Source organism: Xenopus tropicalis, chromosome 9 (genome assembly GCF_000004195.4).
Source record: "Xenopus tropicalis strain Nigerian chromosome 9, UCB_Xtro_10.0, whole genome shotgun sequence".
Taxonomy (NCBI): Eukaryota; Metazoa; Chordata; class Amphibia; order Anura; family Pipidae; genus Xenopus; species Xenopus tropicalis.
In genome coordinates, this window is record NC_030685.2 from 5,154,271 (window position 1) to 5,166,067 (window position 11,797).

General features: G+C 51.6%; 1 protein-coding gene across 1 annotated transcript in view; it reads left to right on the top strand.

Moving 5' to 3' along the window:
- doc2a (double C2 domain alpha) overlaps window positions 1–11,797 on the top strand; it is a 39,669-nt gene that overhangs the window by 23,248 nt on the left and 4,624 nt on the right. The window contains exons 5-10 of the mRNA XM_031893060.1: window positions 211–320; window positions 777–903; window positions 2,955–3,014; window positions 4,414–4,571; window positions 9,873–9,954; window positions 10,746–10,842. Coding sequence (XP_031748920.1) covers window positions 211–320; window positions 777–903; window positions 2,955–3,014; window positions 4,414–4,571; window positions 9,873–9,954; window positions 10,746–10,842 — 634 coding nt within the window. The remainder of the gene's footprint in view (window positions 1–210; window positions 321–776; window positions 904–2,954; window positions 3,015–4,413; window positions 4,572–9,872; window positions 9,955–10,745; window positions 10,843–11,797) is intronic.

The following is an 11,797-nucleotide window of genomic DNA, read 5'->3' on the forward strand; positions in this document are numbered from 1 at the left end:
AGAAACTCAGAATGGGACTCAGAACAGGTACCCACCAGATAAAGACTAACTATGGTTGGCAGGGCCCTTTCCTACTAATTCCACAACAACCAGCTTTTGCCTTTGCTGAGCCTGGGGGTCTCCATATGACACAGAGGATTAATTTGTCTGATCCAAACACTCCTTGGCAGTCGATGGTTCCCCCATCATTCTAGATTGTCTTCGTTCCAGGCCAACAAGCTAAAGACTCGAACGGTGAGGAACAGCCTGAACCCCACGTGGAACGAGAGCCTGACGTACTGCGGGATTACCCAGGAGGACATGGGGAAGAAGATTCTCAGGTGGGTGAAGCTCTAGTTCTTCCTATCATTAACTTGGGACTCTAAAAGTCCTAAAGCTGATTGGTAGAGTCGAGTTGGAGCATAAGGAAAGAGCTGCACCGATAAATATAACCCTATGGGAAAGTGTTACCTTGCCATCTTGCCCTAATGCCCCTGTCTTACCGTCACCATTCTGCCCTACTGCCCCCATTCTGACAAATGCCCACTCAAACCTTTGGATCATCTAAAGATAGTTCTGCGAGAAAGAATGCAGGATATGATTATAGGGGATAAAGGGATCAGCGATGATAAACATAGATCTGTGACAGCAGGGATTGCCCCCAGATAGAGGGAGGGGGTCGTAATGGCCATGTATCCCAGTTATGATCCAGCTAAATCCCTGCAGCACTGACCATATTGGGCCATGTGGGGGGGGGGGTGGGAAGCTCCCGCTTATTGTCCCCCATTATCTTACAGGATCTCTGTGTGCGACGAGGATAAACTGAGCCACAACGAGTTCATCGGAGAGACCCGGGTTCCCCTGCGCCGGCTAAAGCCTGGGGAACGGAAACACTTTAATCTGTGTCTGGAGCGGCAAATCCCTGTGAGTGGCACCATCAGCACCACTGGGGGGGCACATACCCGAGGCTTGGGATCAGCACCACTGGGGGGGCACATACCCGAGGCTTGGGATCAGCACCAGTGGGGGGCACATACCCGAGACTTGGGATCAGCACCAGTGGGGGGCACATACCCGAGGCTTGGGATCAGCACCAGTGGGGGGCACATACCCGAGGCTTGGGATCAGCACCAGTGGGGGGCACATACCCGAGGCTTGGGATCAGCACCACTGGGGGGCACATACCCGAGACTTGGGATCAGCAACAGTGGGGGGCACATACCCGAGACTTGGGATCAGCACCAGTGGGGGGCACATACCCGAGGCTTGGGATCAGCACCACTGGGGGCACATACCCGAGGCTTGGGATCAGCACCACTGGGGGCACATACCTGAGGCTTGGGATCAGCACCAGTGGGGGGCACATACCCGAGGCTTGGGATCAACATCACTGGGGGCACATACCCGAGGCTTGGGATCAGCACCACTGGGGGCACATACCCGAGGCTTGGGATCAGCACCAGTGGGGGGCACATACCCGAGACTTGGGATCAGCACCACTGGGGGCACATACCCGAGGCCTTGGGATCAGCACCAGTGGGGGGCACATACCCGAGACTTGGGATCAGCATCACTGGGGGCACATACCCGAGGCTTGGGATCAGCACCAGTGGGGGCACATACCCGAGGCTTGGGATCAGCATCACTGGGGGCACATACCCGAGGCTTGGGATCAGCACCAGTGGGGGGCACATACCCGAGACTTGGGATCAGCATCACTGGGGGCACATACCCGAGGCTTGGGATCAGCACCAGTGGGGGGCACATACCCGAGACTTGGGATCAACACCAGTGGGGGGCACATACCCGAGACTTGGGATCAACACCAGTGGGGGGCACATACCCGAGACTTGGGATCAGCACCACTGGGGGCACATACCCGAGGCTTGGGATCAGCACCACTGGGGGCACATACCCGAGACTTGGGATCAGCATCACTGGGGGCACATACCCGAGACTTGGGATCAACACCAGTGGGGGGCACATACCCGAGGCTTGGGATCAGCACCACTGGGGGCACATACCCGAGACTTGGGATCAGCACCAGTGGGGGGCACATACCCGAGGCTTGGGATCAGCACCACTGGGGGCACATACCTGAGGCTTGGGATCAGCACCAGTGGGGGGCACATACCCGAAGCTTGGGATCAGCACCAGTGGGGGGCACATACTGCTAGAGGGGGCAACTGATAGACTTACGTCTGTATTAACCCGAGGCTTGGGATCAGCACCAGTGGGGGGCATAGGAGGGAGAGTTCCTACAGGAAGTGGGGATCAGGACTAACAGGAGGGAGAGTTCCTACAGGAAGTGGAGATCAGGAGTAACAGGAGGGAGAGTTCCTACAGGAAGTGGAGATCAGGAGTAACAGGAGGGAGAGTTCCTACAGGAAGTGGGGGTCAGGACTAACAGGAGGGAGAGTTCCTACAGGAAGTGGGGATCAGGACTAACAGGAGGGAGAGTTCCTACAGGAAGTGGAGATCAGGAGTAACAGGAGGGACAGTTCCTACAGGAAGTGGAGATCAGGAGTAACAGGAGGGAGAGTTCCTACAGGAAGTGGGGGTCAGGACTAACAGGAGGGAGAGTTCCTACAGGAAGTGGGGATCAGGAGTAACAGGAGGGAGAGTTCCTACAGGAAGTGGGGATCAGGAGTAACAGGAGAGAGTTCCTACAGGAAGTGGGGATCAGGAGTAACAGGAGGGAGAGTTCCTACAGGAAGTGAAGATCAGGAGTAACAGGAGGGAGAGTTCTGGCAGGGGACTGGGGATCAGTGCACAAGTAAAGATTTCTCCTTAAGAAGAAGGGGGTAACAATACTGAACTGGACAAAACAGAAACTGGTTCAACTGTACAGAAAACTATTCTGAAAATGATTGAAGGTAATGGGCCTTTTTAGAGTTAATTGCAATTACCTGGTATTAAATTATTATCTACCAACTCATCACTAACCTCTAACCTCTCTCTCCGATCTCTCCCAGCTCGCCTCTCCCTCCTCCATGACGGCGGCTCTGCGTGGCATTTCCTGTTATCTAAAAGAGGTGAATAAAGTGAATCCAAGGCCCATATTCTGAACTCACCCAATACCCTCAGTAAGATGCCTGGCTCCAGCGCTCTGTGCTTCCTGCTCTTGGGCTGCTCTCTCTCCTATGGTCGGCCCAGGGGTGGGACACCTTGAATGCAATAGGCTGCCCACAGAACTGATCTCTGGGTATCAGGGGAATCAGTGTAAAGCAATTGGGTATAGTTTCTACAGACATATATACAGTATGTGGGATAAACACCTCCCATTATCAGTTATAGGCCACTCCCATGCAATGGGAAGAGAACAGCCCAGCCATAGGAACCACAGTGCTCTGTTCCCAGGTAAGTACTGGGGAGATGACCCACTTACCCCGGGAGGACTACATGGGGTTCTAGTGCAAAGGAGCCGTAATGTCCCGCTGAGTGGAATTAAACACAATCCCAGTTACACAGCATGGGCAGCCATATACATAAATGATAGGAGTTGTAGAGATAAAAGGCAGAGTATGGCTACACTGATATATATAAATATGTAAGTATATCGCTAGGGCTCATCCCTCTCTCAGTATTTATATCGTATATATTTCCAGGGACTTGGAATTCTCTACTGTGTGACCCAGTGGCCCCAGAGACAGGGGCCCATAACTGTCAGCTCTCCCTAATATCTAATTATCCCCTAATGAGCTTTGTGTTACTGCCACTGCCTGACTGGCTCTCCCCTCCGCGGCTCATTAGCTCTGTCTCTCCCTCGCCCCCCCTGCACTTGTGGCACCTACAGTCCCACCTCCCCCCCAGTCCCTGGGATGTGACATTTCTCTGGATTTTCCTATTTTTATTCCCTCGCTCACCTCCTGCGGGGGCTGCAATGAGCTGTGGGAGAGGGGGCAGGGAGCAGGGAGAGGGGGGATTAAGAAAAATTCAATTCATTCAACCTGCTCCCAACTATAACCATTTCCCTGCATCTGTATTCCCACTCCCAGCACCCTAACTAACCCCACCTCCTCTCTGCACTCCCAGCACCCTAACTAACCCCACCTCCTCTCTGCACTCCCAGCACCCTAACTAACCCCACCTCCTCTCTGCACTCCCAGCACCCTAACTAACCCCACCTCCTCTCTGCACTCCCAGCACCCTAACTAACCCCACCTCCTCTCTGCACTCCCAGCACCCTAACTAACCCCACCTCCTCTCTGCACTCCCAGCACCCTAACCCCACCTCCTCTCTGCACTCCCAGCACCCTAACTAATCCCACCTCCTCTCTGCACTCCCAGCACCCTAACTAACCCCACCTCCTCTCTGCACTCCCAGCACCCTAACTAACCCCACCTCCTCTCTGCACTCCCAGCACCCTAACTAACCCCACCTCCTCTCTGCACTCCCAGCACCCTGTACTAACCCTGTCTCTGTACCCCCAGTTGGAGCGGTGCCAGGAGTGGGAGCTGGAGGAGAGGGGGCGCATCCTCCTGTCACTAACGTACAGCAGTGAGCGGGGCGGCCTAGTGGTGGGAATCATGCGTTGCGCTCATCTCGCTGCTATGGATGTAAATGGATTCTCAGACCCTTACGTGAAAACGTGAGTGACTCAATGGGGGGGTTAAAACCATCAGATTCAGACTGTTCCCAATAAGCCCCCTATTTAGCCCTCTCTGCACAGAGTGACAGTTGGGACATTGCACAGCCAAACACAGAATGACAAGGCTAGAACAAGCAGCCAATCAGAGCTTTGGTTTGTTCCAAGTAATGGTTAAATTTAATGGATCCAAGTGAGAAATCCAGTAGGAACATTCTCCTCTGTTAGGGTTCTGGATACAAAGGACAGGGGAGTCTAGAAGGCCCCAATAAGCAGTGGCTGGAATACCAATCCTTATTATTCCCCTCCAGCCCGTGGGTATGTGCGGGCACGCTGGGCACACTGGGGGTTGGCACTTTGCTGAGAGGTGTTATTTGGGGCGTAGGAACAGAATAACACATCCCTGGCGCTTAGTATGGGTTTAGGTGCTTATTATCTTGCCCTCCGTTCCGCATCAGCAACCTCACCCTCCCTCCCCTCAATCACAGGCACACCATGTGCGAAATGTGGGGGAGACGCGCTAATTCATTCGCTTGAGGCACAGGCCTGTTTATAGTCACTTGCTGGAAAGGCTCTGCCTGTGAGAGGGACACAGGGGAATACATTCATATAGGCACTTCCATCCAGGAAATCAACAATATGAATCATTACTTAATAATTACTACAGGGTACAGCGGGGCACTGCTGCCAGGGGCCATACACACTCACTGTGGGGCTGTTTGGGCCCCGGGGGCTCGTCAGTTGTACTGTATGGCACATTCATAAAGTCAGGGTGGAGCCTGTAACTAATATTTTATATGAGTTCTCCATATCGAGGCGTCTGATTTAGTTTTACCATTTGACACATGCAAATACAATTAAATAAGTAGGTGGGGCTATTGTAGGTAGGAAGAGCAGGGAATAACATATTAAGCAGGGTATGATGGTGACATTGGGAGAAGTTGGAAACTGTAGGTCACCATGCAGAAAATAGGCCAGAATGCAAACAGTAGGGCAAAATGGCAACATTAGGGCAAGATGGAGACAACAGAACAAGATGGAGACAATTGGACAAGATGGAGACAGTAGGGCAAGATGGAGTCAGTAAAGCAAGATGGAGACAGTAGGGCAAGATGGAGACAGTGGGGAAGATGGAGACAGTAGAGCAAGATGGAGACAGTAGGGCAAGATGGAGACAATTGGACAAGATGGAGACAGTAGGGCAAGATGGAGACAGTAGGGCAAGATGGAGACAGTAGGGCAAGATGGAGACAGTGGGGAAGATGGAGACAGTAGAGCAAGATGGAGACAGTAGGGCAAGATGGAGACAATTGGACAAGATGGAGACAGTAGGGCAAGATGGAGTCAGTAAAGCAAGATAGAGACAGTAGGGCAAGATGGAGACAGTAGGGAAGATGGAGACAGTAGGGCAAGATGGAGACAGTAGGGCAAGATGGAGTCAGTAAAGCAAGATGGAGACAGTAGGGCAAGATGGAGACAGTAGGGAAGATGGAGACAGTAGAGCAAGATGGAGACAGTAGGGAAGATGGAGACAGTAGAGCAAGATGGAGACAGTAGGGCAAGATGGAGACAGTAGGGCAAGATGGAGACAATTGGACAAGATGGAGACAGTAGGGCAAGATGGAGACAATTGGACAAGATGGAGACAGTAGAGCAAGATGGAGACAATTGGACAAGATGGAGACAGTAGGGCAAGATGGAGTCAGTAAAGCAAGATGGAGACAGTAGGGCAAGATGGAGACAGTAGGGAAGATGGAGACAGTAGGGCAAGATGGAGACAGTAGGGCAAGATGGAGACAGTAGGGAAAGATGGAATCAGTAAAGCAAGATGGAGACAGTAGGGCAAGATGGAGACAGTAGGGAAGATGGAGACAGTAGGGAAGATGGAGACAGTAGAGCAAGATGGAGACAGTAGGGCAAGATGGAGACAGTAGGGAAAGATGGAATCAGTAAAGCAAGATGGAGACAGTAGGGCAAGATGGAGACAGTAGGGCAAGATGGAGACAGTAGGACAAGATGGAGACAGTAGGGCAAGATGGAGACAGTAGGGCAAGATGGAGACAGTAGGGCAAGATGGAGACAGTAGAGCAAGATGGAGACAGTAGAGCAAGATGGAGACAGTAGGACAAGATGGAGACAGTAGGGAAAGATGGAGACAGTAGGGCAAGATGGAGACAGTAGGGCAAGATGGAGACAGTATGGCAAGATGGAGACAGTAGGGCAAGATGGAGACAGTAGGGCAAGATGGAGACAGTAGGGCAAGATGGAGACAGTAGAGCAAGATGGAGACAGTAGAGCAAGATGGAGACAGTAGGACAAGATGGAGACAGTAGGGAAAGATGGAGACAGTAGGGCAAGATGGAGACAGTAGGGCAAGATGGAGACAGTATGGCAAGATGGAGACAGTAGGGAAAGATGGAGACAGTAGGGCAAGATGGAGACAGTGGGGAAGATGGAGACAGTATGGCAAGATGGAGACAGTAGGGCAAGATGGAGACAATTGGACAAGATGGAGACAGTAGGGAAAGATGGAGACAGTAGGGCAAGATGGAGACAGTATGGCAAGATGGAGACAATTGGACAAGATGGAGACAGTAGGGAAAGATGGAGACAGTAGGGCAAGATGGAGACAGTATGGCAAGATGGAGACAGTAGGGCAAGATGGAGACAATTGGACAAGATGGAGACAGTAGGGAAAGATGGAGACAGTAGGGCAAGATGGAGACAGTGGGGAAGATGGAGACAGTAGGGCAAGATGGGGACAGTAGGGCAAGATGGAGACAGTAGGGCAAGATGGAGACAGTAGGGCAAGATGGATACAGTAGGGAAAGATGGAATCAGTAGGGCAAGATGGAGACAGTAACGCAAGATGGAGACAGTAGGGCAAGATGGAGACAGTAAAGCAAGATGGAGACAGTAGGGCAAGATGGAGACAGTAGGACAAGATGGAGACAGTAGGACAAGATAGAAACAGTAGGGTAAGATGGAGACAGTAGAACAAGATGGAGACAGTAGGACAAGATGGAGACAGTAGGACAAGATGGAGACAGTAGGACAAGATAGAAACAGTAGGGTAAGATGGAGACAGTAGAACAAGATGGAGACAGTAGGACAAGATGGAGACAGTAGGACAAGATGGAAACAGTAGGGTAAGATGGAGACAGTAGAACAAGATGGAGACAGTAGGACAAGATGGAGACAGTAGGACAAGATGGAGACAGTAGGGTAAGATGGAGACAGTAGAACAAGAGGGAGACAGTAGGACAAGATGGAGACAGTAGAACAAGATGGAGACAGTAGGGCAAGATGGAGACAGTAGGACAAGATAGAAACAGTAGGGTAAGATGGAGACAGTAGAACAAGATTGAGACAGTAGGACAAGATGGAGACAGTAGGAAAAGATGGAGACAGTAGGACAAGATGGAGACAGTAGGGTAAGATGGAGACAGTAGAACAAGAGGGAGACAGTAGGACAAGATGGAGACAGTAGGACAAGATGGAGACAGTAGGGTAAGATGGAGACAGTAGAACAAGAGGGAGACAGTAGGACAAGATGGAGACAGTAGAACAAGATGGAAACAGTAGGGCAAGATGGAGACAGTAGAACAAGATGGAAACAGTAGGGTAAGACTGCTCAGTTTTGCCTAAAATATTGGCCTTCAGCTGTTACTGAGCCCGGAGTGCCCAACTCTATATAAAGTAGCTGTAAAAATTCAGTTTTACTCGGGCCCCAACACTATGACAGATAATAATCCTGTATCGGAGCTGGGACGACACACTGCCAAATGCAGAGGGATAGAAACAGCAGCGCAGAATATAAAGCGGATTTAGAGACCCATCAGACTTTATATGAACATAATCCGGCTGTGGGAGAGCCATTTGTCACTGAAAGCTCCCGTGTAGATAAATGGATGCACTCGGCGCTCCTGTCCCTCAGGGACGTCTGACCTATTTGTATCTGTGCAGAGGCGAGAGGGGACAATATCATGGGGTCCATCATGGGTCCCCGGGGGAACCAGTACAGGAGAACAGATGTGCCCAGACAAACAGCAGAGCTGCAGGGATTGGCTGTCGGGCTGCCTGTAGGGGTGGGGAGGCCTTAATGCTCATAATGGTGTCTGAGCTTCTGCCAAAGGGCCAGCGGTTAGACATTGTAACTACATATAATCAGGGCCGCCATCAGAAATCACGGGGCCCCCTCCTCCCACGCCCTGCCCCCCAATGGCCCCTCCCCCATCAGTACAAAGGACACACAGACAGTGGTAGCCCGGGCTCCCCTAAAACATTAGTAGCCAGCATCTCCCCAGCATCCTCTAGTTAACCCCCTCCCTTGTCCTCCAGCTCCTCCCCCTCAGCATCCTCCAGCTCCCCCCCCAGCGTCCTTCCCACTCTCCTCCAGCTCCCACCCCCCAAGCATCCTCCAGCTCCCGCCCTAGTGACTTCCTGTGGTTCCCCCCTCTTGATTTGCGCCCCAGCATCCTCCAGCCCCCCCCAGCGACTTCCTCCAGTTCCCCCACCCCACCAGCGACTTCCTCCAGCCCCCCCAGCAACTTCCTCCAGCCCCCCCCAGCAACTTCCTCCAGCCCCCCCCAGCATCCTCCAGCCCCCCCCAGCGACTTCCTCCAGTTCCCCCACCCCACCAGCGACTTCCTCCAGCCCCCCCAGCAACTTCCTCCAGCCCCCCCAGCAACTTCCTCCAGCCCCCCCCAGCGACTTCCTCCAGCCCCCCCCCAGCGACTTCCTCCAGTTCCCCCACCCCCCAGCAACTTCCTCCAGTTCCCCCACCCCTCAGCAACTTCCTCCAGTTCCCCCACCCCACCAGCGACTTCCTCCAGCCCCCCCAGCGACTTCCTCCAGTTCCCCCACCCCCCCAGCGACTTCCTCCAGTTCCCCCACCCCCCCAGCGACTTCCTCCAGTTCCCCCACCCCCCCCAGCAACTTCCTCCAGCTCCCCCCCAACCAGCGACTTCCTCCAGTTCCCCCCCCACACGGGGCGCAACCAATCAAATTTCCCACTGGCCACCAATGACAGGGCCCGTAGTTCTTTAAAGGGGGCCCGACCTAAAAAAAACTGTATCACGGCCGGGCCCGCTTTAAAGCGAAGATATCGCCTGGGCCTGGGACAACTGTCCCCCCTGTGCCCCCCTGATGGCAGCCCTGCATATAATGTTCCCCTCTTCCCTTACTGGCATGGCTGCACAACTGTTCTAGGGAAGATATTTGGGAACGTACCAGGTTTGACCTTACACAGTGCTGATTGTAGGTGGGACCCTGTATCTGATGAGTGACCCCCATGCTTTGCAGGTATCTGAAGCCCGATGTAGAGAAGAAATCTAAGCACAAAACAGTGGTCAAGAAGAAGACATTGAACCCTGAGTTTAATGAGGTGAGAAGATGGGGACGTAGGGTGGGAGCCTGTCAGGATTTCTACAGGAGCCCCAGTGGCCCAATCGGGGCCTGGGAAGCCCTGTTTGAACAGGGAAGAGATTCCATGCTTTGCAGGAAGGAGTAGCGAGGTTAAAGGGGACATATTGTGTCGAAAACAATTGTGCCAATGTACTCATCTAAATATAGAAGGAATGGGCTTTAAACAGGAGTGTTTGGGGATGATTTATAGGAAATTTCTCAAAAAACCTGACTAGCCCCGCCCATCTGTGCCACTTCCTGCTGCCTCCTTTCCCAGGCTGTGCAGGGGGGCCGGCGGCACTGTAGGATAGGAACCAATCAGCAGCTAGGCTGACCTGATAGGGAACTGAAGCCTGTCTGTGCTTGTGTGACTGCAGGGCTGTGATTGGCTCTCCCCCTCCTACTGTGCTTCTGGCAGGGACCGTTAGGACACGCCCACCCCTCATGTGAAACCCAGACAGGGACCTGAGAGGATCTATAGGGAGCTCCAATAAAGGGGCCATTGTTACAGATAGGGTTAATGTTTAGCCCAAAGGGAAACCAGCACCGGATATTATTCATAATTGCCTACAGGGTTAGGGGTTTTTAGTTTAACTTTAACTACAGGGGCAATTCAGAAGAAGGGTGCAAACAGCCGTGTTGGTGGGGGGTAATATTTTGCATTATATCACAGAGAGCTAAGGGATAGGGTGGGCACTGCGACAGGTTGGTAGGGAGGAATTATTGCTCACAGGGGGCGGGAATAAAGAATGTGCCTTTCTCATTGGTCAGGAATTCTTCTATAACATCAGTCAACTGGAGCTGCAGAAAAGGAGTCTGGAAGTCACGGTGTGGGACTACGACCTGGGCAAATCCAATGACTTTATAGGTGAATTCCTTTATACCTTTATCTCATTGCTGGGTACAACACAGTCAGGGTCGACTCCATACAAAATGGCGCCCCGAGCCTCAGCCAGATCAGCAGGGCATTTGTGTGTAATACCCCGGGTCACATGGTGCAGTCACATGACTAATCCCCAGAGCAGGAACAACCTGAGCGCTGCCCTAATGTGACCAGCCCGCTGCAAAAGTGGCACATTTACCCCTCTCCTCTGCCTGCCAGCTCAGCCCTTGGCGGAGGGATAATACAATCATGCTCTGTTTTACTAGTACAGGTATAGGACCCGTTACCCAGAATGCTCGGGACCAATCAAACCCAATAGGGCTGTTCTGCCCCCAATAAGGGGTAATTATATCTTAGTTGGGATCAAGTACAGGTACTGTTTTATTATTACAGAGAAAAGGGAATCATTTAACCATTAAATAAACCCAATAGGGCTGTTCTGCCCCAATAAGGGGTAATTATATCTTAGTTGGGATCAAGTACAGGTACTGTTTTATTATTACAGAGAAAAGGGAATCATTTAACCATGAAATAAACCCAATAGGGCTGTTCTGCCCCAATAAGGGGTAATTATATCTTAGTTGGGATCAAGTACAGGTACTGTTTTATTATTACAGAGAAAAGGGAATCATTTAACCATTAAATAAACCCAATAGGGCTGTTCTGCCCCAATAAGGGGTAATTATATCTTAGTTGGGATCAAGTACAGGTACTGTTTTATTATTACAGAGAAAAGGGAATCATTTAACCATTAAATAAACCCAATAGGGCTGTTCTGCCCCCAATAAGGGGTAATTATATCTTAGTTGGGATCAAGTACAGGTACTGTTTTATTATTACAGAGAAAAGGGAATCATTTAACCATTAAATAAACCCAATAGGGCTGTTCTGCCCCAATAAGGGGTAATTATATCTTAGTTGGGATCAAGTACAGGTACTG